We start from the raw sequence: 26191 nt of genomic DNA, 5'->3' as shown, positions 1-26191 counted from the left end.
CCTAATCCTTTGCTTATGAGCTTCCCTACCTGCTTTATGATATTTTATAGGACCTTTTTAATATCCTTACAGTTAAAAAAATACAACTCTTGATGACAGATACTGTGTTTAATGTGGGCATATTGAAATCAAATGAAATGGGCAGGTAGGCACTCAGTGAGCCCTTACAGTCTGCACAATTATGACCTTACATTTTAGGAAATATTTTGAGTTAGTCACTTGACTTCACTCCCACCCCCATTTCCTTTACCCTTTTATTCTGGAATTCTATTTGACTATTAGACCTTCTGGACTCATTTTGTAGCCTTCTCACTTTTACTGTTTTAGTCTCCTTTACTTTTTTTTTTTTAAACTCTACATTTTGGGCACATTCCTTAACGTTATATTCCAGTCTGTCTACTGAATTTTTTTTGAAATTCTTAAAAATTGACGTATAAAATTATATGTATTTATCATACACAACATGATATTTTGAAATATATATATATACACACACACACATACGTACATAGCAGAATGGTTAAGTCTAGCTAATTAACAAATGCATTACTTCACATAGTCTTCATTTTTTTGTGGTAAGAACAGTTAACATCCACTGCCTTGGCATTTTCCAAGAATACCATGTATCATCATTATCTATAGTCAGCATCCTACACGATAGATCTGACCTTATTCCTCCTAACTGCAGTAGATCTGACCTTATGCCTCCTGTCTAACTGTAAATATGTATCCTTTGATCAACATCTTCCCAACTTCCTCTCCCCACAACCACCCCAGCCTTTGGTAACTACCACTTTGCTCTATACTTCTGTGAGAACAACTTTTTTAGAATTTTGAATTACCACTTTTTAAGCATCCTGTTTTTGTTTGAATAAGTGCAATATATTATTCTTGATGTTACTATTGTTAAACCTATTCATCTGCTCAGATTCCAGAGAGAAAAACCTTTCAGCCTCAGGCCTTAGATGGTGTAAGACTGGCTTCAGATGCTATTTAGCTCTGATACAGGGAAGAGATAATAAGAAACAATACAAGCTTCAGCTCTAGCCTGCCTGTATCTCATCTTGTTCCTCCAGGTTTGGGGTTCAGGATTTTTTTCTATTTTGTTTCTATCAGACCATAGGGCTCTCTGAAGAATGATACACAGTCTGAAAAATTTCCCCATTTTATCTAAATTGTTGTTCATCTATAATAGTTTTCTAAAGTTTTGAGAATAAATTTGTCCTTTCCTGGTTTCAGCATTGATGGTTTCTTCTTTCCTCCTTTATTGCTTTTTGTTCATCTATTCTGTTTTGGGGATGAAGGCAAAAATCTTTACCCATGTAGGTTCCCCCAACCACCTCTGAAAAGTCTGTTTTATCTTTTGCATCACTAATTTTATTTTTTGCTTTTTAAAAATATTCTACTTTCTGCTTCATTGGTTGCTTTTATTCAAGTTCATAATTCAGATTTTCTTTTCTGGTTAACACACACTCTTTTCTGGTCTCACGTTTCTTTCTATGACTACCTGCTCTATGTGCAAAGATTCTGCTATGTCCCCTGGAATTTTAAGAACATGAGCTAGAAATTTTCTGTTAATAGAGTTTTCTCTTTTATGTAGTATACCTATTTCTTAAGTAAATATTTTCTCTGATTCTAGAATCTTCCCCTTTTTTGAACCATAATGTGTTCTATTTGCTTGGTGGATTTAGATTTTTCTCCTTTGCTTATCCTTAGGGAAGTCAACGCATATTCAGTATCGGGTATTGCCCTGTGTTCCTCCCTCCCTCCCTCCCTCCCCCCCTCCCTCCCTCCCTCCCTCCCTCCCTCCCTTCCTTCCTTCCTTCCTTCCTTCCTTCCTTCCTTCCTTCCTTCCTTCCTTCCTTCTTTCCTTCCTTCCTTCCTTCCTTCCTTCTCTTTTTGTTTTAAAAATTTACTTTAAGTTCCGGGATACATGTGCAGAACATGCAGGTTTGTTACATAGGTATACATGTGCCATGGTGATTTGCTGCACCTATCAACTCATCTAGGTTTTAAGCCCCGCATGCGTTAGCAACCCTGTGTTCTTTCAAGAAACTGGGATGAGTCACTATTTGACTCAAGTCCAGACAAAGGAAAAAGGTTACATTTGTAGTAGATTAATTTACCAATTATGAATTCATATTCCTGTGAGGCCTGGGAAAAGTGCCAGCATCAGTTCCAGAAGTAATCACAGGGAAGTTTGCCTCAAACCAGAGACTTTCTTTTAGGTATTTGGTGTGGCACTCAGTAATTAGCAAGGTCATTGTCACTTGGCGTGGCTGCCGTTGCCAGGAGCCAGCTGGGAGTGTCTTTTTCCCACGTGTTTTCCGTGGTAGTCATCATAGCCACCTGTCAACCAGAAGTAAATGCAGCCAGAGGTTACTTGCTTGGCTGGCCTCTGAAGCCAGGAACCCTTTTAAAGGAGTTAGTGTATTTTAAATGTACCCCGAGTCTCCCTGGGCTTCAGCGCCCCCATCCCACTGAACTAGGGGTATCATTATGGGTTTGGTGGATTCTCATTTGCTTATTTTCTGGTCGTGCAGTTGCAGTTTCACATGAAGAGGATATCGTGTTTTAGTCCTTTTGTCAACCTCCCATGTTGATTCTTTCAAGTATATATTTCTGAATGTTTAAGATCTATCTCTAGTTTCCAGGGCTGATTCAGGATATTTCCTGTCTTATAATCAGCTGGTCATTTCTTTGGTAATCTGGCACAAAAAAATACGCTTATAGCTTTCTTATTTGGAAATTGTATTTTATACATGAGATTTGAATTGTAGGGGGATACTGAGGTAATTTAGACCCAGTGATTGTAAAGGAATGGATGAATGATCCAATAAATAAATAGATGACAAAGCTCATCTTTTGCAAGTGAGAGGCATTAGAGGTAATTTTACGGTTTTGAGAAGAGAAATATAGATGAGAAGAGATGCCTAGGAGAATAGAAAATGGAGACAACTAGGAAAGAAGAGAAGGGGCAACAGTAATGCTCCAAGGGCAGTTGGAGAGCCTGATGTCAGCCGGGCAAACCCACATTGCTTCATGGTTTTCTATGGCTAGAACATAGTTTTGAAGCTCAAGCAAAGGAAATGGAGAGTTCGGTTGATGGCAGGCTAGAAGAGTTGCAGCACAGGTGTCGAAGTACTTGGAAGAGTTCAGAGGGGTATATTTCTTAGTCTCATTCTGTTGCCCAGGCTGGAGTGCAGTGGTGTGATCTTGGCTCACTGCAGCTTCTGCCTCCTGGATTCAAGCAGTTCTCTGCCTCAGCCTCCTGAGCAACTGGGATTACAGGTGCCTGCCACCATGCCTAGCTAATTTTCTTTTTCTTTTTGTTTTTCTTTTTTGTATTTTCAGTAGAGATAGGGTTTCACTATCTTGGCCAGGCTGGTCTTGAACTCCTGACCTCATAATCCACCCGCCTCGGCCTCTCAAAGTGCTAGGATTACAGATGTGAGCCACCACACCCTGCCCGGGGTGTATTTCCTTAAAAATTATTGTGCAACTCTCTAGTTGACAGTCTGGGGCTCTGGTAAGGCAGGGAGTTTGTCTGTCAAAGCGAACCAGCTTGCTCAGCTAGATACTGCATGGTATGATTACTTAGGGTGATGTCTTTTTTGTCTTTAGTTCCCCCATGATTTGTGCAGTTTCGTAAATAAGTTGAGAAGCAAATAGATTTCATAATATAATTTCAAGACTTTGCTCCCAAAAGAAAACTGATTTGTACCTTTGAAGTTAAATGTCATTTAGCCCTTGTATTTGGCAAAGTAACCATACGCTATTTTATAAAGCAATCTCGTAATGTGTGAATAGGTTCAACAAAATTAGACATGTCTCATGTTTTAGGAGAAGGCAGTTAATTTTCTGTCTTATTTTCTTCTTGAAAATGTGAAACTAACCATCTGTCATGTTTATTAGGCGTCTCAAGGAAATGAAACATCCAAATGAGGGTCACATGATTAAAATTTTATATAGATGAGAGGAGCACAAGGTTCTCTGTCTCAGGGTCACTCTGCAAGTCATCTGACTTTCATCCTACTTTCTCCATTTTTTTATCTGACATTTTTGCTTAAAGATTCCACATGCTTTCCATCTCTTTTTAATCTTTGATCACTTGGAGTATTGGCCTGTGGAAAGAGTATGAATCTTAGCGTAGGCCCTGGTTCATACCTCAGCTCTTTCAGTTCCTGACTGTGTGACTGGGGGTATGTTGCATAATCTCACAATACCTTTCAAAGCCTCAGATGTCTCCTTTGTAAAATAATTGAATAGTATCTGCTTCAAACTCTAGGGTAAATTACTGCTCCAAAGCTCAGCATCCAGTGGCCTTTCATTAAATCCCAGTCTCCCATCTTTCCCTCTGCTGTTGTTAGTAATAACGCCATATGACATATTTGTTTGGTGGATCTCATCCATTTCTATATCGCTTTCCTTACTATAAGCTAGCTGCCTCTATTTACCTTTCAGGCAACTCTCTATATTCTGAATATTGAATATATTTTAAGGTTCTATTGCTTAATGACATAGCTTGGTGAAATGATGTTAGACCTGAGCATATAGTATGCATCCTTAAGAATGGAATCTTGTGTGCTTGATTTTTTGCTTTATAGTTATATTATTGATGTATTCATTTATGTCACATAGAACAAGATAATGTGAATTATAAATACATAAGAGGGAGAAAGGAAAAATGAAAGTAGGAGTGGGCAAAAAATAATGCCAGGAGTAAGTTCAATATAAAAGTGCACCTTGGGGTTCCTGTAATTTTCTTGGGTAAGTTCGGCACTCTAGCAGTCATCTTGAAAAAAGAAAGGTCCTGTATACATATACTTTTCTCCTGGGTTGTTTATTTACTTTCACAGTGTGATAAACAAGTCTTATTTGTTTCTATAACTGGGACTAAGGAGAACATCAGTATTGTCACAGGGCAGCTGTGGAATTTGCTGTTGAATGTCATGACAAGATAGCTTGATAGCTTTACTACTCATTTGTCAATGAAAATAATTGCTCGAATGGGAGAAGAAAATAGGAAGGCTCTATAGTTCTAAGCAGCTAGAACCTAAAGTGATTGAAACTGTAGTATGAAGGATACTGCACAAAAATGTAGCAATTAAAAATTTAAGCTTATAAAAGTTGCTGTCAAACCTAGATTATTTCTTAGAAAAGCAGCACTTCTGAGCCTCTCATTTGCCCGGTATTCCTGAGCTAATATAGGGTAGCACCATGGGATTTGGGGGACAAAGGACTTGGATTAAATGTCTAACTGCACAGTTCCTAGCATACAAGATTTGGGTCTTGTGACCTCTGGTTCATTACTTTTACTATTATGAAAATTATCATTTCCCAATAGTTTAAAAAGTGTTCAGGTAGCCAGGCGCGGTGGCTCACGCCTGTAATCCCAGTGCTTTGGGAAGCCGAGGCGGGCGGATCACCTGAGGTCAGGAGTTCGAGACCAGCGTCAACATGGAGAAATCCCATCTCTACTAAAAAAAAAAAAAAACAAAATTAGCCGGGCGTGGTGCTGCATGCCTGCAATTCCAGCTACTCGGGAGGCTGAGGCAGGAGAACTGCTTGAACCTGGGAGGCGGAGGTTGCTGTGAGCCGAGATCGGGCCATTGTACTCCAGCCTGGGCAACAAAAACTCTGTCTTAAAAAAAAAAAGAGAAAAAAGGTGTTCAGGTATCATCTTGCATGCTGGTGAAACTAGAAAGCGTATTTACTGACAAAAGCTCCTTAAAGGCAAGGTTGGCTTAGCTTTACTTCTTGTGCGCCCAGTTCCCTAGTGATGCTCAATAACTCTTTTTTTTTTTTTTTTTTTTTTTAGACGGAGTCTCACTCTATTGCCCAGGCGGGAGTGCAGTGGCATGATCTCGGCTCACTGCAACCTCCGCCTTCTGGGTTTCAGTGGTTCTCCTGCCTCAGCCTCCCGAGTAGGTGAGATTACGGGCATGTGCCACCACACCCAGCTAATTTTTATATTTTTAGTAGAGATGGGGTTTCACCATGTTGGTCAGGCTGGTCTCAAACTCCTGACCTCTAATGATCTGCCCCCATTGGCCTCCCAAAGTTTTGAGATTACAGGCGTAGCTGCTGTGCCCGGCCAATAACGTCTTTGAATAAAAGAAAGGATATTGTTAGGGGGTATGAAAATCACCAGAAAATGAAAATGTTTCTTAAAAATGAAAGAATTTTTAAAAATTCTTTTCTTAAAATGAAAAATTTTTTTCTTCTGGACTAAATTGCAATGTGGAAAGAGTCACATCAGCCTTTGGACAGAACTAGGGCCGTGATTTAGTGTGCGGAAGTTAGCATCTCTCTGAGTTTTCTTAATGAACATGTGAATAAGAGAAGATTTGGTTATACTTTGTGCTTATTTAGCATCCTCTCTTTGAGGATGTCAAAAGGATTTTAGAAATGTTCTCTTTCTCACACAGGTGGACATCTGATTTATGAAGCTCCCCATCCACCTGTCTGAGTACCTGACTTCTCAGGACTGACTCCTACAGCATCAGGTATCTTGCCTTTCTTTAGTCTTAAAAGCGGTGACTAAGTTCCTTGAGTAAATATAGGCAGGGAACACATTCACTTTGTTATGTTTCATATAGGCCTGGGAATTGGAGTTGCTGCTGTAGTACTGGCCCTACCATTAAATGTGTGACTCTAGTCCCTTTTGTTCTCTAAGCCTCAATTTTTTCTTCTGCAAATAGGTGGGGTTGGACTGGGTGATATCTAATTACTTGACGGTATTATGGTAGTCCACCCTTATCCGAAGTTTCACTTTCCACGGTTTCAGTTACCTGCAGTCAAACTTGGTCCAAAAATATTAAATGAAAAATTTCAGAAATAAACAATTCACAAGTTGTAAATTGCACTCCATTCTGAATAGTGTGGGTGAAATCTCATACTGTCCATGTGATTCATCCCTTTGTCCTGCATCTCCACATATGCTACCTGCACATTAGTCACTTAGTAACTGTCTCTGTTATTTACAAGGCTGGATACTATTCACAGTTTCTTTTTCTTTTTCTATTTTTTAAAGATGGAGTCTCGCTCTGTCGCCCAGGCTGGAGTGCAGTGCTGCCATCTTGGCTTACTGCAACCTCCACCTCCCAGATTCAAGCAATTCTCCTGCCTCAGCCTCCTGAGTAGCTAGGATTACAGGCACGTGCCACCATGCCCGGCTAATTTTTGTATTTTTAGTAGAGATGGGGTTTTGCCATGTTGGCCAGGCTGGTCTCAAACTCCTGACCTCAGGTAATCCTTCCCTCTCGGCATCCCAAAGAGCTGAGATTATAGGCTTGAGCCACCACACCTAACCCACTATCCACAGTTTCAAGTATCCACTGGGGGGCTTAGAATCCACTCCTCAGATAAGTGGGGGTGGTTACTGCATTCCCTTTGCCCTCTATGTAAGCCATCAGCTCTCCACTATGGATTATTCAATTCCTTTATTATTTAATGGCAGGATGGCTTTTCCCACCGACTCACCCTCCCCAGCTCTGCAACTTGAAACTGTCTTCCCAAAACATCTACCTGGCATGTTGGATTCAAACCTATGAAAATTCCTCAACTTAAGAGTATTTGGACAGATAGCACAGAAGTCATGGCTTTTAGACCTTAGCTTTTCCCTACAGGCTTTCTGTTTGCATTAAGCTAGTATTTGAAACTTGACTCTCGGGATTCTTACCTCCTTTGGCCAACGGTACTTCACACCCATATGCTAGTCCTTTTATGCTAAATGTGGGTTTTCCTGTTGTTTTCCAGGTACACAGCTTCTCCTAGCATGACCTTGATCTGATCAGCAAACAAGAACATTTGTCTCCCGTAGTTCTGGGGCCTATTCACCATCTACAACCACAGAGCTGTCATGGCTGCCATCTCTACTTCCATCCCTGTAATTTCACAGCCCCAGGTAAGGGCTTCAGACCAGCAGAGGTCTGACGTAATCATAAGTTTGTCAAATATTTAAACTGGGTTTCAGGAAGTGTGTTTGACTCTAGGGATCATGTATATCTCTCTCGCTATCATTTGGTGAGTATTTGAATAATGGTGCTTTTGTGAGTGAGGTGCCATTTAGTTCAGGAAGCAGCTGGAACAATGAACAAGTGATTTTAGTGAACTGGCCTCTGTTCATAGGAGGCCTTGGTTTTCAGTGCTTAGGATGCCCGACTGTCACTATAGGCATCACACTCTAAATCAAAATAAGTCAGTAGTAAACCCTGCTGCTTTTCCTCTCTTGGCTTTTTTTGTGGGCTGGGGGTTGGGGTGGGGTTTAATGAAATATATCAGAATGGATCTAACTTTAACAAGTTTTTTGAGGGCTGTCTTGTTGTACTCCTCCTATACTTACTGTTTTGCCTTGACCTGTTCTAGGAACTTTGAAAACAAAATGCGATTCCAGGAACTTCTGAACAGCAATCGTATCAGTTATCTTTTTCTGTCCAGTGAAGAGCAGTAATACGGCAGGGACATGGTCTTTGTTCGGATGATTTTACAGCCTGATTTAATCAAGCATTCACTGGACTCTTTCAGATTCAGCAGGCAGCAGGGTACAATGTGGAAACAGACTTTGGAGTCATAAGGCCACAGTTCACATCCCTGCTCCTCTGATTGGGGGATAAAAAGCCTTAGTCATGCCAGCCTCTCTCAGCTTCAGATCTCTCTCATGTAATCGTTCCTCACATGATGGTTACATGGATTAAATGATGGTTTATATACATGAGGCATACAGAGGTGCCCAGGAAGTGTAGTTTCCCATTTACTCTTCATTTATCTTCTTTCTATAGTGTGACCTCCTCTCTCATTCGTGACAATCAATTTTTGGCCAACTTTATTTTTATTTATTTATTTTTTTGAGAGGGAGCCTTGCTCTGGTACCCAGGCTGCAGTGCAGTGGTGTGATCTTGGCTCACTGCATCCTCTGCCTCCTGGGTTCAAGCGATTCTCCTGTCTCAGCTTCTCGAGTAGCTGAGATTACAGGCGCCTGCCACCAAGCCCAGCTAATTTTTGTATTTTAGTAGAGATGGGGTTTCACCATGTTGGTCAGGCTGGTCTTGAACTCTTGACTTCAAATGATCCACCTCCGTGGCCTCCCAAAGTGCTGCGATTACAGGCCTGAGCCACTGTGCCCAGCCTCGGGTAGCTTTGAAGAAAAAAGCATACTTTCAAGAAAGAGCCATATTGATTGAAATTTGAACTTGATACAGAACGTTATTCCACACTGTTTTTTTCAGTATGATTTTGCAGGCTCTTCAATTTTGTATGTATTTTAATAGGGGTTTGTGTGTTTGTGAGAGAGGGAGAGAAGAAGGAGAGGGAAAAAGGAGAACAAGGGGCATTTTTCCTTCATATAGTATAGTGTTTTCTCCTCAGCACCATTTGGGATGTCATCATTGTTATCCACCTTGGGATTTTATCTTATGAATAAAGCCCTTTATTCATATCATATGAATACAGAATAAAGTACCAAGGCCTTCAGTATTATTTTCCAGAATGTTTAGTGTTACCATCGTCATAATGCATTTCTCTTTCTGGTAAGTGGACCATTGTCCTTTCAACACTTCATTTACTTTGGGTATTTGGTTTCCCTTATCTTCAGTAGACTTTTTTGGTATCCGAGAGACTTGGAGAATGGGCAAAGAGATTTAGTGCCTGTTACCTGAGGTCACCATTTCAAAGTCCACAGAAGCTGTTCCCATGTAATGACTCTTCTTAGTCCTTTTGTGAAGTGAGTTAGGCTAGTGCAGGTTTTCTAGACAAGGCATTTCCACATCCCGGTGTTGCTGCTGTCATCTGTCAGCATTTCCAACAGCTTCTTCTTATCTATACATCTTCTCTGTTACACAAGCTCCTATCGGCTGGTGAGGAATAGAAATACCTCTAAATGACTCATTTAATTAAAATGTTTAACACTGCTCAAAGGAGAAAGAGGTTCTATTTCATACAATTACTGGGGGAAATGTGTACTCTTGAAAATTCTCTGTGGGAAAGTAAATTGGTACAGTTACTCTGGAGGGTAATTCAACAGTATCTATTCAAATTATACATTACTGCACATGCCCTGCTGCTGTCTTGGAATCTACATTAGAAAAGCACTCACACGTGAGCCCAAGGAGTATATAAAGATATTCATTGAAGCATTGGTTGCAAACCAAGAAATACAAAAGTTTGTGAATATCCAATAGTAGAAATACTTAATGAATTCAGGAATGTGGACATGATTGAAATACTACTCAGTCATTTTATTTCTTTTTTCTTTTTCTTTTTTCTTTCTTTCTTTGTTTTTTTTCGAGACAGAGTCTTGCTCTGTTTTCCCAGGCTAGAGTGTAGTGGCGCAATTTTGGCTCACTGCAACCTCCACCTTCTATATTCCAGTGATTCTCCTGCCTCAGCCTCCTGAGTAGCTGGGATTACAGGCATGTGCCTCCATGCCCGGTTAATTTTTGTATTTTTAGCAGGGACGGGGTTTCACCGTGTTGTCCAGGCTGGTCTCAACTCCTGACCTCAGGCGATCCGCCCGTCTTGGCCTCCCAAAGTTCTGGGACTATAGCCGTGAGCCACCGCGCCTGACCACTATTCAGTAGTTTTAAAATGAGGATATCTACACAGCCATATATTACTCCAAGATATCGTATGGAAGAAAAAGAAAGCAAGATGAAAATAGTACTTATGGGAAGCTACCATTAAAATTCTAAAACAAGACTGTGTATTTTTAGGGACAAATATATGGTACATTAATGGAAATGGATAATGAAAGTCCTAGAACATACATTCTTAACATAGTGATATTGCCCCAAGAGGACAAAAACTGGATTTTGGGAGATGAAAAAAATTCCTCCAAAGCTTATACCTCTATCCAACAAAATCTTATTCCTTAGTATTTAGTTTTTTCTCGTTACAGAAAATTTAAATATAATTAATTTTTCTCCTTAAGGATCACTAATGAGAAAAAAATGTGGCCAAGAAACACTGGTTTCTTGAGGGAGAAACATAGGCTCACCAGTCACCCTGCTTCGATTTACTAATTACCTGAGCCTGAGGGGAAGGTATCCACCCTCTTAGTGCCCCTATTTCCTTACCCACAGAATGAGCATGGTAATAATGAAGCCAACCTGATAGGGTTATTTTAAGGAGGAAATGAAATAATTTCTGTAAAACTCAGAATAGTGCCTGGCACATATTCTGGGCACATATTGCCCAGTGTGTGTTAGCAAGCATTGTTATTATTGTTCAGCAAGCCTTGTGGCAGGCCTGGGGGATACAAGAATAAGTAAGAGAAATAAGTTTTGCTCTGCCACAGTTTAGAGATAAGTGGGAGATATACAGATAAAACAAAAAGTTACAAGGTTTTGTCACCAATGCAGGAATGCACAAATACAGGAAGTATGGGTGCTCTGGGAGGAAAGTGGAGAACCCGGAAAAGATTTAGAGGATCAGGGAAGACTTCCTGAAGGAAGACCACTAGGCTGAGAACAAATGAATATGGGTTATCTTGGTAAAAGAGAAGAAAAAGCATGGGTGAATGTCAAGTGTCCCAGGGTGGTGTGTGTGTGTGTGTGTGTGAGAGAGAGAGAGAGAGAGAGCAAAGCATTTAGAATTCTGTTTTGGATGGTTGCACTACAGTGGGGTCTGAGATTGTAAACAGTAATGTCCCTAGAGCCACCTATACCAACTCACAGAGGTGGATTGTTAAATTTTCAGGAATTTTGTGAGCCAGTGGACTTCATGCTAGTTTCTTGAAATCAGCCATATGAAATAGTTACACTGCAGAAATTGGCAAATGCTTCAATTAGCATAAATAGGTTAGATTATAAAATTGGAGATTTTACAAGGCCTTTCAAACCATATTAACAAATTTAACATTGATCTTAAAGAAATCTGTGTTAGCTTAATGGTCCCAGCCTTTGAAATAGACTTGGGTTCAAGTCCTGACTTTCGATAATTGTTTTATTGAGCAAGTCTGTTAATTAACTTTAACCAGGGTAGTTCCATTATCCTTGCTGTATTTTGGGAATAGTGGCAGCCTCTGATGGTTGGGGAACTAAGCCCACGGGGAAGGAGCCAGCTATACACTCGGGCATTAGGTCGTAGAGATAGATAGCTTCTTCTGGAGAGATGCAGACCATTGGGTCACTTGGTTCCCAGGATCCTTTGGCCAGTGATGGACCTCCTAATTATATGTCAGTTCCTCGCATGTAATTTGTACAGTCAAATTTAGTTCAAGGCTCACTTGCCCTTGCCCTGAAACTTCTACTGATGTCTTCTCCCTTATTTTCAGTTTTGCCCATGTTCAAAGAAGGTAAAAATAATTTAGATATAGCATCTTCTTAGGCAAAGCATAATAAGCAGCTCACTCAGTCACCTTAGCCTGGTATTGTTTGGCACATCAACTTGCATTCTTTTCCAGTGAATTCAGGGACTTTGTAAAGATAAATCCACATTCAAGTGTGAAAGGCCTGAAAATCTTTTTCTAAGGCCAAAACAACAATTTTTTTAAAAAGCTTTTGGTTTTGTTTGTTACTCTATTCATTTAGTAACAAAGAGCATTTTTCTAATCAAGGCTGCCTAATACTACATATAAACTAATTAATATGAACAAATAGCTTGTGATTGTTTCAAACAACAATAGGGAAGAAAGCTTGTATTGTCATGCCTGCTGGAATTGCTGTTTAGTTAGTTGAAAGATATGCCTTGTGCTTTGAAGTGGGGCAAGTTCGTATTCTCTGCTTTACCCCTGCCTTGACTCTGAGACAGATTTTTATTTTCTCATGCTGAGAGAGCACCTAGCTCTTACAAAGCTAGGTGATGAATACTAAGACAAAACTGGACTAGCAGCAGCAAGAAGATGCTGTGTTTGTAGCCGATTTGTAATTCTGATGGTCCAGACACAGAAAAAGAGTTTTCTTATCCAAAGGAAACTCCTGGGATGTATTTGCAGACAGGAACCTGTTCATCATTAGGCTGAGTTAATGTGTTCATGTCCTGTGGATACTGGGGGCATGGGGATGGGGTCGTAAACCAAACAAACTTGCAGCTCTCCAGAGCCATTTTCTGTTTCTAGCACTGTGTTAGGCACATTACCCTGTGCTTGATCAGGTTACTGTGGATAGAATTTGGATTAAAAGTTTCATTTTCGTTTTTCATGAAAGAGTCAATAGTTCAGTACCAGAGTGAGCAGTTTGGCTTCTCACAAACCTAAGATTATATTAGAGACCAGAATAGGTATCTGAGAACCTCAAAGGTATTCGGGTCTCACACCTGTGATTCCAGTAAGGAAAGATTCTTCTATATCAGTATTTTTCAGGTGTATCATGCTGTCTCTCATTTGTTATGTGACTATTTTGTTATTTTTTAATTTTAATTTTTATATTTATTTGAATTTAAATTATTTTATTTTAAAATATTTTACTTTAAGTTCCGGGGTACATGTGCAGAATGTGCAGTTTTGTTACATAGGTATACATGTGCCAGGGTAGTTTGTTGTACTGGTCAACCCATCATCTAGGTTGGTTTTTTTTGAGATGGAATCTCACTCTGTTGCCCAGGCTGGAGTGCAATGGCGTGATCTTGGCTCACAACAACCTCTGCCTCCCAGGTTCAAGTGATTCTCCTGCCTCAGCCTCCTGAGTAGCTGGGACTACAGGCGCGTGCCACTATGCCTTGCTAATTTTTGTATTTTTAGTAGAGATGGGGTTTCACTATGTTGGCCAGGCTGGTCTTGACCTCCTGACCTCATGATCTGCCCTCCTTGGCCCCCCGAAGTGCTGAGATTACAGGTGTGAGCCACCATGCCCAGCCCATCATCTAGGTTTTATGCCTGCATACAACAGGTATTTATCCTAATGCTCTCCCTCCCCTCTTCCCCGACCCCCAGACAGGTCCTGGTGTGTGATGTTCCCCTCCCTGTGTCCATGTGTTCTCATTGTTCAACTCCCACTTATGAGTGAGAATATGTGGTATTTGGTATTCTGTTCCTGTGTTAGTATGCTGAGAATGATGGTTTCCAGCTTCATCCATGTCCCTACAAAAGATGTGAACTCATTCTTTTTTATGGCTGCATAGTATTCCATGGTGTATATGTGCCATGTCTTCTTTATGCAGTCTATCATTGATGGGCATCTGGGTTAGTTCCAAGTCTTTGCTGTTGTAAATAGTGCTACAATAAACATGTGTGTGCATGTGTCTTCATAGTAGAAATGATTTATAATCCTTTGGGTATATACCCAGTAATGGGATTGCTGGGGTCAAATGGTATTTCTGGTTCTAGATCCTTGAGGAATCACCACATTGTCTTCCACAATGGTTGAACTAATTTACATTCCCACCAACAGTGTAAAAGTGTTCCCATTTCTCTACATCCTCTCCAGCATCTGTTGTTTCCTGCCTTTTTAATAATCACCATTCTAACTGGTGTGAGATGGTATCTCATTGTGGTTTTGATTTGCATTTCTCTAATGACCTGGAATAATGAGCTTTTTTTCATATTTTGTTGGCCACATAAATGTCTTCTTTTGAGAAGTATCTGTTCATATCTTTCAACCACATTTTGATTTTTTTTTTTTCTCTTAAATTTGTTTAAGTTCCTTGTAGATTCTGGATATTAGACCTTGGTCAGATGGATAGATTGTTGGCCACATAAATGTCTTCTTTTGAGAAGTATCTGTTTGTATCCTTCACCCGCATTTTGATGGGATTTTTTTTCCTTAAATTTGTTTAAGTTCCTTGTAGATTCTGGATATTAGACCTTGGTCAGATGGATAGATTGCAATTTTTTTCTCCCATTCTGTAGGTTGCCTGTTCACAACCATTTTGGTTTTAAGCCAAGAACATAAAGGTATTTTGATCCCTCCAAGTGATTTCCTGTAGCTTTCACTGAAGTTGTGAATTTGGGTAGATTTTCAGTGTCTTAGTTGAGAGATTGTTCCTCCAGTTCTTATTCAGTGTTCTGATAAAAGGTGATTGAGGCTGGACGTGGTGGCTCACGCCTATAATCCCAGCACTTTGGGAGGTTGAGACCGGTGGATCACCTGAGATCAGAAGTTCGAGACCAGCCTGGCCAATGTGAAACCCCATCTCTACAGAAAATACAAAAATCAGCCGGGTGTGGTGGTGTGCACCTGTAATCTCAGCTACTCAGGAGGCTGAGACAGAATTGCTTGAACCCAGGAGGCAAAGGTTGCAGTTAGCCGAGATTGTGCCACTGTACTGCAACCTGGGTGAAACAGTGAGACTCTGTCTCAAAAAAAAATAAAAAGCAAAAAACAAAACAAAAAACAAAAAAACGTGACTGGTGTCTGCTTGTTGTCTTTTGGAAGATACTTTTTTTTTTTTTTTTTTTTGGACATCCTTACCAATAGGTTCTCTCAACAAAATATTTATTTTCAAAATCCGTGTTTTAGAAGGTTTTATTTCTGATATTAGAAAGTGGATTTTTTTTAAATCAAAGCAACTGAATTTCACATTAAGTGGGTTGCTTTTTTTTGAGGCTGAAAGATTTGTTTTTTTGAATGAACTTTGTACTATGGCAGTTTTCAGACATTCACAAAAATAAAAATAACAGTGAATCTCAATATAGCCAACACCTAGATTCAGTAATAACATTTTGACATACTTGCTTCACTTGCTCCTTTTTTTGGGGATGAAGTATTTCAGAATCCCTACCATTGTCATCTTTTAAAAAGTCCGCTTATGTTAATATGCATATCTAAAAAATAATTTGCTTAAATAACCACACTGCCATCATCACACTTAGCAAAAGTATAAATAACTCCCTAATATCACTTGATACTCAATTGGTATTCAGGTTTCTTCAGTTGCTTTTCTAAAATGTGTTTTTGTAGTTGGTGGGCTATTTATTTTTATTTTTTAAAAACGTTGATTAGATCAGTTTACTCTTCTGCATAAAATGATTCAATGACTCTTACGGTTTAAAAAGGCAATTCCACTTCCTCTCTTTATTTTCTAAGTGGGAAAATAGATTGAAATTATAACCAGACTATTTCACAACTGAATACAAAAATGAGCCACACAGAAGGCTCCAGAGTAAGGGAATTAATACAATGTTTGCAATTATTAAATTAGGAGTTTCTGAAGTAAGGGATTACAGATTATCTTGATAGTGTTTCCTTTCAAACTAAAATGTGAACAATTAATTGCAGTATGAAGTATGTTTCCAGTGCCACACAATAATTTCATCTAACATGGAATTGGGAAAAGGTAATGCATGGGCGTAGACCCAGGTGGATTTTGGTTCAAATCTAGACTGTTATACACCATAGCTAGGGGATCTTCAATACATAGGTCTTTTTCAGCTTTATTTTTTAAACTCTCTAGAATTCAAATAACATACACTGTGGTCACAAGTTTAAATGGCAAAAATAACTGCTAAGTGCTTTGTAGAGTATCACCCTTTTAATAGATACCTGACATATGTTAGTTCTTTCCCTTTTCCCCTTGATTATTCTGTAAGTTCTTTACAGGGAGAAAGGGGAAACTACTACATATGGTCTGTGTATGTGGTATGCCAGAAGACCCATCAAAGGAAGGCCACATTGGATAAACCCTCTATGGAAAACTCCAATGTATTGCCAGGAATAAATGCATCTGGAGATAAACATTGAGACTTCTGACTTCATCTTGAACCATGTTTCTATTAGAAGTTAAATTTGTTTCCATATTGCAATTTAAATTCATCTTGTACCTCCTTTTGTGTTTATAAACTCAGATAAGGTTTGAGAAGAGATATTATTTTGGAATCTGAAAGCCCATTTTGAATTTTCTATTCATAAGATGAAATTGTACAGGGGCACCTAGGGTAAACCACGTATGACACCTTTCATGTTTGTTTATTTTTCTTTCTAATACATCCTTTTTAATTGGTTTAGTCTTTAATGGTTAATGGAGCTACTCCTTTATCCTTCAAAGTGGGTCTGGCTTATTCCCACTTCTTGCCCATTAGGAAACTGCTTGATCTCCTTTTCATACCCCTGGATTCTCCAGTCATCTTTCTTTGAACTTTTGTTGCAGCTTTGCTGTGACTACACACTAAGGTGGGACAATGGCCTGCTGTTTTTTTTCCATCTGAGGAAATCATAATTATGGAGCCCAGGGAATTTCTGTCTTTTAATATCTGTACCTTGCCTTAATAAGACTGTCACTAAAAAAAAATCAACCTTTCCCTGCTGTGTGATAATATTAATACTGCCATTCGGTAGTATAACATCACTTAAGAGCTGCCCTTAAGTTAAACTTATCCCATTTCATACATGATTGTGTTAGGCAGGCTCAGGCCAGGAGAAAAGTAAAGGTGGGTTGATACTTGCTTCTCAACATCAGAGAATATGTTTATTAGAGGGCCATGGAACATATTAGTTTCTGAAAGCATAGCTTGGAAATAAAACAACTTTCAATGATTCAGACAGCCTTTAATAGCAGGAATTCCAATCTTGCAGGAAGAAGAGTAGGGTGTGTGTGTTGGTGAAGTAGGTGGCTGATTTCAAAGTCAGAATGTCCAGCAGGTAATATCAAAACATTTGCACTTAGATGGTTTTCCACCACCAAGCATAGGAAGGTTTTGGAGTGGATCAGGTGTAGGCCCCAATTCTCAGAGCTTTGCATACTTAGAACTCTGTTTAGTATTACCTTAATTGTGGTTGATCAAGTTACTGAAGTAACCTAGTAAAGACAATGGAGGAGAAGACCCCGGAAGCATCCCAGCTCAATGGCACAGGTCATAGTGCAGGGCTCACCTCTGACATACTGGATTGTGTAGAGATGACTGATGGGAACTTAGGAATGAGCTGTCATGGTCAGATGTAGATCTCACTATGTAAGATAGGTCAAGATGGAAAGACTCAGCCATAGATCATTCCACTGTCTCATTCAAAACTAGCTGGAAAACTAGGGCAACATTGAAGTTGCAGAGGGGAATTCAATGCTATGGCAGTAGAGAAAGAAAAGGCAGAAGAAACAAGATGGCAAATGATTGTGAGGATTATAGTAATCAGTTACACCATGGTATTTTACTCTTTCAAATGATGTATCACGAATATACATGATATGGTTTGACTGTGTTCCCACCCAAATCTTATCCTGAATCGTAGCTCCCATAATCCTTATGTCATGGGAGGGACCTGGTGGGAGGTAATTGAATCATGGGGTGGGTTTTTCCCATGCTGTTCTCATGATAGTAAATAAGTCTCATAAGATCTGATGGTTTTATAAAGGGCAGTTCCCCAGCACACACTCTCTTGCCTGCAGTCATGTAAGATGTGCCTTTGCTCCTCCTTCACCTTCTGCCATGATTGTGAGGCCTTCTCAGACATGTGGAACTGTGAGTCCATTAAACCTCTTTTTCTTTCTTTTTCTTTCTTTCTTTCTTTTTTTTTTTTTTTTTTTTTTTTTGAGATGGAGTCTCACTGTGTCACCCAGGCTGGAGTGCAGTGGCACGATCACAGCTCACTGCAACCTCTGCCTCCTGGGTTCAAGTGATTCTCCTGCCTCAGCCTCCCAAGTAGCTGGGACTACAAGTGTGTGCCACTACACCTGGCAAATTTTTGTATTTTTAGTAGAGACGTGGTTTCACCATGTTGGTCAGGCTGGTCTTGAACTCCTGACCTCAGGTGATCCATCTGCCTCGGCCTCCCAAAGTGCTGAGATTATAGGTGTGAGCCACCACACCCGGCCCTAAACCTCTTTTTCTCTATAGGTTACCCAGTGTTGGGTATTTCTTTATAGCAGTATGAAAATGGACTAATACATTTACTCATAGGAGTCTTAGGAGCACATTTGGCTTTTTTTTTTTCCCCATTAAAATGGTTATAAATGAATTGATCTCAGTATCTAAAATATTAAATGCTGCTTTTAAAAAATTGTATAAGTTTATTGCTGTGTCTTAACTCGTCACAGAAAAAGGATAGTTTATAGAGATAAGCTGTTTCATAATTTAAAAAAAGGACAATAATGGAAGGTAGTAGAAGACAATAAAAACTAAAATAGATAAAAAATTCCATTTTTAAAATTGAAATGGAATAAATTTATAAGGAAATATATTGTTATTAGCCTTTCAGCAAAATGAGCTAATGGAAAATAATTTTTCATTTTTGTTAGGATGAATTATTATATTGTTTTGACCTGTCAGTTCAAGTAAGGCTGCATTTTAGAGCTGGCATTTAGTTTATGAAGGTTCAGGTCTTCTGGGTTGACTGATTAAAATTTCAGGAGAATAGAGTTCACAGAAATAGAGTTCTCAATGCTCAACATATAAAAAAAGGTGATCTTTTCCTCTTTGTTTTATGGATGAGTAAACTAACATCCCCTCCCGTTTCTTCCTCTTCCTCTTAATGGCTCAGACTGAATTCAATTTCTTTCTTTCCTTTTTTTTTTAAAAAAAAATTAAGCAAAATGAAATGCATACAGGGAGTTATAATGCAATAGCATAGCCATTACCAAGCTTTGTAAAATGTTAACATTTTGATGTAATTTCTTCAAGCTCTTTTGGGACTTAATACATAAAACAATTCAGTAGTTACAGATAAAGTTGGAGCCCTTTTACTGCTTCCTAATTCCATTAGCCTCCTCTTTGCCCAGGCCATTAATTGATACTTATCATCTCTCTGCATGTGTTTGTGAATGTATATGTATGTGAGAAAAACATAAAGAACATATAGCAGGCTTCTGCAGGTTTATTTATAGATACATAATGTTTGTACATGTTTACAGGGTACATGTGATATTTTATTACACACATAGAATGTGTAATGATCAAGTCAGGCTATTCATCACCTCATGCACTCATTATTTCTGTTGAGATGTGTTGGTAACACATCCATGTGTTCCCGTCCATATCAATGTGTAGGGAACATTTTAAGTTCTCTCTTCTAGCTGTTTGGAAATATACCATACATTTTCATTAACTATAGTCACCCTACTGTGCTATCGAATGTTAGAACTTACTCCTTCTATCTAACTGTATATTTTTTGTACCCATTAACTAAACCCTCTTTATCCTTACCTCCCCATTACCCTTCCGAGCCTCTGGTAACCACCATTCTATTCATTATCCATGAGATCAATTTTTTTTAGTCCTATGTTCATAGACCCCATGCCTGGGATATTTGTTGTTCTGTGTCTGGCTTATTTCACTTAATATAATGACTGTCCCCTCACCACCCCCCCGGCCGCACTCCATTCATGTTGCTGCAACTGACATGATTTCATTCTTTTTTATGACCAGATAGTATCCCACTGTGTATATATACCACATTTTCTTTATCCATTCATTAATTGATAGGCACTTAGGTTGAATCTGTGTCTCTGCTGTTTTAAATAGTGCTGTGGTAACACATGAATGCAGGTGTCCCTTTGATATAATGGTATCTTTTTCCTCTTTTTTTTTTTTTTTTTTTGAGATAGGGTCTCACTCTGTCACCCAGGCTGGAGTGCAGTGTTGTGATCTCAGCTCACTGCAACCTCCATCATCCAGGCTCAAGTGATCCTCCCACCTCAGCCTCCCAAGTAGCTAGGACCACCAGTGTGTACCACCACACCTGGCTAATTTTTTTGTATTTTTGGTAGAGATGGGGTTTCACCATGTTGCCCAGACTGGTCTTGAACTCCTAAGCTCAAGCAATTTGGCTGCCTCAGCCCCCTAAAGTGCTGGGATGATGCCCTCCCTCCCTTCCTCCTTTCCTTCCTTCCTTCTTACCTTCTCTTTTTTTTCTTTTTTCTCTTTTCTGATAAATAGCCAGTAGGGGGATACCTAGATCATATGGAATTTCTGGTTTTAGTGTTTTTTGTTTTTGTTTGTTTTAATAGTGGCTGTACTAATTTACATTCCCACCAACAGTGTATGAGAGTTCCCTTTTCTCTGCATCCTTGCCAGCGTTTGTTGTTTTTTTTATCTTTTTAATAATAGCCATTCTGGCTGGCATAAGATGATATCTCATTGTGGTTTTGATTTGCATTTCCCTGATGATTAGGAAAGTTAAGCATTTTTTTTTTTTTTCATATACCTACTGGCCATTGGTATGTCTTCTTATGAGAAAGTGTATTCATACCCTTTGCCCACTTTTTAATGGGATTATTTGCTTTTATTATTATTATTTTTAAATCTTGACTTGTTTGAGTTCCTTCCATGTATACTCTGGATATTAGTACCTTGTCAGATGAACAGTTAGAGAATATTTTCTCCTCATTCAACCAGTTGCCTCTTCATTCTAGTGATTGTTTTAAAGCATTTAGTTTAAAATAGTCCCTTTTGCCTGTTTTTGTTTTTATTTGTGCTTTTGAGTTCTTAGCCGTAAAATTTTTGCCTAGATCAATGCCCTGAAGTGTTTCCCAATGTTTTATTTTAGTGATTTTATAGTTTGCAGTCTTAATAAAGTCTTTATCTTGACTTGATTTTTATATATGGTGAGACCTAGGAGTCCAGTTCTATTCTTCTGCATAAGGATATCCAGTTTTCCCAGCACCACTTATTGAAGAGGGTTTCTTTCCTCAATGTAGGTTCTTGATGCTTTTGTCAAAAAATAGGTTGACTGTAAATACAAGGATTTATTTCAACGTTTTCTATTCTGTTCCATTGGTCTATGTGTCTGTTTTTATACCAATACCTTGCTGTTTTGGTTACCATAGCCTTGTGATATATTTTGAAGTCAGATAGTGTGATGTTTCTAGCTTTGTTCTTTTTGCTCAGGATTGCTTTGCTATTTAGGCTTGTTTTTGGTTCTGTATGAATTTTAGGATTGTTTTTTCTATTTCTTTAAAAAATGACATTGGTATTTCGATAGGGATTGCATTGAATCTGTAGATTGCTTTGGGTAGTAAGATCATTTTAACAATGTTAATTCATTCCATCTATGAGCATGGGATGTCTTTCCATTTGTTTGTGTCCTCTTCAATTTCTTTCATCAGTGTTTTGTAGTTTTCCTTGAAGAGGTCTTTTCCCTCCTTGGTTAAATTTGGTCCTAGGTATTTTATTGTATTTTATTTATTTTATTTTATTTTATTTTATTTTATTTTATTTTATTTTTATAGCTTTGGAAAGGGGATTGCCTTATTTATTTCTTTTTCAGATAGTTCATTATTGGTGTGTAAAAACACCATTGATTTTTGTGTGTTGATTTTGTATCCTGCAACTTTACTGAATTTATCCAGTGTAGGAGATTTTTGGTGGAGTCTTTAGATTTTTCTAGATATAAGATGATGTCATCTGCAAAGGGGGGCAATTTGCCTTCCTCTTTTCCAATTTGGATGCCTTTACTTCTTTCTCTTGCCTGATTGCTTTGGCTGCAACTTCCAGTTTTATGTTGACTAGGAGTGGTGAAAGTGGGCATCCTGTGTTGTTCCAGTTATTAGAAGAAAGGCTTTCAGCTTTTCGCTGTTCAGTATGATGTTAGCTGTGGATTTGTCATATATAGGCTTTATTAGGTTGAGGTATGTTCCTTTTATGCCTAGTTTGCTGAGAGTTTTTGTCATGAAAGAATGTTGAATTTTATCAATTTTTTTTGCATCTATTGAGATAGTCATATGGTATTTATTCTTCATTCTGTTCATATGATGTATTGTGTTTATTGATTTGCGTGTGTTGAACCATCATTGCATCCATGAAATAAATCCTACTTGATCATGGTGCATGGTGCATCATGATGATGATGATGATTATTATTATTATTATTATTTTGAGACAGAGTATTGCTCTTATCACCTAGGTTGGAGTGCAATGGCATAATCATAGCTCCTGTTCTCAAGGGTTCCTCTTGCCTCAGCCTCCCATGTAGCTGGGACTATAGGTGCACACTACTATGCCTGGCTAATTAAAACTTTTTTTTTTTTTTTGGTAGAGATGGCATCTTGCTTTGTTGCCCAGGCTGGTCTTGAACTCCTGGGCTCAAGTGATCCTCCCACCTTGGCCTCCCAAAATTCTGGGATTACGGGCATGAGCCACTGAACCCAGCGTGGTATATTATCTTTTTGATGTGCTGTTAGATTCAGTTTGCTGATATTTTGTAGAGGACTTTTTTCATCCGTGTTCATCCGGGATATTGCCCTGCAGTTTTCTTTTTGTGTTGCATCCTTTTCTGGTTTTGATATCAGTGTAATGTTGGCCTTGTAGAATGAATTAGGAAAAATTACCCCCCTTTGATATTTTGGAATCCTTTTAGGAGCATTGTGTTAGTTCTTTGTAAGTTTGGTAGAATTTGGCAGTGAAGTCATTTAGTCCTGGAATTTATTTTGTTGGGAGACTTTTTATTACGATTCAGTCTCATTATTCATTATTGGTCTGTTTAGGTTTTCTACTTTTTGATTCAATCTTGGTATGTTGTATGTTTCTAGGAATTTATCCATTTCCTCCAGGTTTTCCAGTTTGCTAGTGTACAGTTGTTTATAATAGTCTGATGATCTTTTGTATTTCTATGGTATCAGTTGCACTGCTTTTTTTTTTTTTTTCATTTCTTACTATATTTTGGGTCGTCTTTTTTCTTGGTTATTCTAGTTAGCAGTTCAATTTTGTTTATCTTTTCAAAACAGTAACTTCTTGTTTGATCCTTTGTATTGTTTTTTAAAGTCTATTTTATTTAGTTTTGCCCTAATCTTTCTTTCTTTATTTTTAAAATAATAACTTTTATTCCCTACTACACATAGTATTTTTATTATTATTATACTTTAAGTTCTGAGGTACACGTGTAGAATGTGCAGTTTTGTTACATAGGTATACATGTGCTATGGTGGTTTGCTGCACCCATCAACCCGTCACCTACATTAGGTATTTCTCCTAATGCTATCCCTCCGCTAGCCCCCCAACCCCCCGACAGGCCCCCGTGTGTGGTGTTACCCTCCCCATGTCCATGTGTTCTCCTTGTTCAACTACCACTTATGAGTGAGAACATGCAGTGTTTGGTTTTCTGTTCTTGTGATAGTTTGCTGATAATGATGGTTTCCAGCTTCATCCATGTCCCTGCAAAGGACATGAACTCATCCTTTTTTATGTCCTAATCTTTATATATTTTTTTCTTCTATTTATTTGGGGCTTGATTTTGTTCTTTTCTAGTTTTTTTGAGATACATTTTTAGGTTGTTTATTGGAAATCTGTCTAGTTTTTTGATGTAGGAATTTATTGCTATGAATTTCCTTCTTCGCACTGCTTTGGTTGTATCCTATTGGTTTTGGTACATTGTGTTTCAATTTTCATTTGTTTCAAGAAATTTTTTGATTTTCTTCTTAATTTCTTCCTTGACCCAGTGGTCATTCAGTAGTATTTTTTTTAAATTCCATGTATTTGTATAGTTTCCAAAGTTACTCTTGTAATTGATTTGTGTTTTTGTTTTGTTTTGTTTTGTTTTTTCTGTTGTGGTCTGAGGAGATAATTGGTATGATTTTTATTTAAATTTGTTGAGACTTTTTTGTGTGGTCTATTCTGGGAACTGTTCCACGTGCTGATACAAAGAATGTATATGCTATAGCAGTTGGATGAAATGTTCTCTAAATGTCTGTTAGGTCCATTTTTGTGTAAAGTGTAGTTTAAATCCAGTGTTTCTTTGTTAATTTTTTTCCTAATGCTGAAAGTGGGGTGTTGAAGTCCCCAACCATTATTGTGTTGGAAAATGTCTCTTCCTTTAGATGTAATAATATTATACATCTAGATGTTTGTGTATTTTGTGCATATGTTTAGAATTGTTATGTCTTCCTGGATTGATTCTTTTATCATTATATAATGATCCTCTTTGTCTCTTTTTACTGTTTTAATTTAAAGTCCATTTTATCTGACATGTGTATAGGTACTTGTGTTCATTCTTGGTTTTCATTTGCATGGAATATCTTTTTCTGTCTTTTTACTTTCAGTCTACATGTGTCTTCACAGATGAGATGAGTTTCTTGTGGGTAACAATATAGTTGGATCACGTTTTTAAATCCATTCAGCCAGTCTATATTGTTTAAGAGGAAAATTTAATCAGTTTACATTCTTGGTTGTTATTGATATGTGAGGGATTATTCCTGTCGTTTTGTTAATTGATTTTTGGTTGTTTCATGTATCCTTTTTCCTTTCTTTTTGTTTATCATTGTGGTTTTGTGGTTTTCTTTAGTGGTAACATATGAGTTCTTTCTCTTCCTCATTTATGTGTTTGCTCTACCAGTGGGTTTTACACTTTTGTGTGTTTTCATGATGGTAGAAATTATCCTGTCACTTCCAAGTCTAGGACTCCCTGAAGCATTTCTTGTAGGTATGGTCTAGTGGTAATTCCCTCAGCTTTTGCTTGTTTGGGAAATACATCATTTATTCTTCATTTATGAAGGATAACTTTGCTGGGTATAGTATCTTTACTGGCAGGATGTTTTTTTTTCTTTCTTTTTCCCTCCTTCAGCACTTCAAATGAATGTGTCATCCCATCCCATTCTCTCCTGGCTATACAATTTCTCCTGACAAATCTGTTAGTCTGATGAGGGTTCCCTTATAAGTGACTTGATGCTTTTTTTTTTCTTGCGGTTTTTATAATTCTCTGTCCTTGACTTTTGACAGTCTGATTATAATATGCCGTGGAGAAGACCTTTTTGGGTTGTATCTGTTTGGGGATCCCTGAGCCTCCGATATCTGGATGTCTAATTCTCTTGCTAGACTTGGGAAATTTTCAGCGATTATTTTGTTAAATAGGTCCTCTATCCATTTCATTTTTCTCTTTGCCTTCTGGAACATGTAAAATTCAAATATTTGATCAGTATATTGTGTCCAATATGTCACATAGGCTTTGTTCATTCTTTTTTTATCCTTTTATTTGTCTTTTGGTCTGCCTGGGTTATGTCAAAAGACCTGTCTTCAAATTCTGAAATTGTTCTACTTGATCTTGTCTGTTGTTGAAGCTTTTTGAAAATATTTTGTATTTCTTTCAGTGAATTCTTTAATACCAATATTTCTGTTTGGTTCTTTTTAATGATATCTGTCTCTGCTAAATTTCTCATTTATATCATGAATTGTTTTTCTGATTTCTTTTTATTGTTTAATCTGAATTCTCTTATAATTCACTGTTTTTTAAAATATTATTATTTTGAATTCTTTATCCTGGATTTCATAAGTTTCTTTTTCATTAAAGTCTATTGCTGAAGAATTATTGTGCTCTTTTGAAGGTGTCATGTTTCCTTGCTTTTTTGTGTTTCTTTTGTTTGCATGTTGATAATTTACACATCTGATATAAAAGTTTCT

At 38.1% G+C, this 26191-nt stretch overlaps 1 protein-coding gene across 7 annotated transcripts in view; it reads left to right on the top strand.

The window, feature by feature from the left end:
- Positions 1-26191, top strand: part of LPAR1 (lysophosphatidic acid receptor 1) — a 170951-nt gene that overhangs the window by 60520 nt on the left and 84240 nt on the right. For all 7 annotated transcript variants that reach the window (XM_031654392.1, XM_031654390.1, XM_031654394.1 and 4 more), the window contains 2 exons: positions 6432-6509; positions 7762-7909. In XM_031654392.1, coding sequence (XP_031510252.1) covers positions 7865-7909 — 45 coding nt within the window. In that variant the 5' untranslated portion in view covers positions 6432-6509; positions 7762-7864. The remainder of the gene's footprint in view (positions 1-6431; positions 6510-7761; positions 7910-26191) is intronic.

The sequence above is a fragment of the Papio anubis genome, chromosome 13 (assembly GCF_008728515.1).
Source record: "Papio anubis isolate 15944 chromosome 13, Panubis1.0, whole genome shotgun sequence".
NCBI lineage: Eukaryota > Metazoa > Chordata > Mammalia > Primates > Cercopithecidae > Papio > Papio anubis.
Note: the sequence above shows the minus strand (reverse complement) of the source record. Positions and strands in the feature narration are given on the sequence as shown.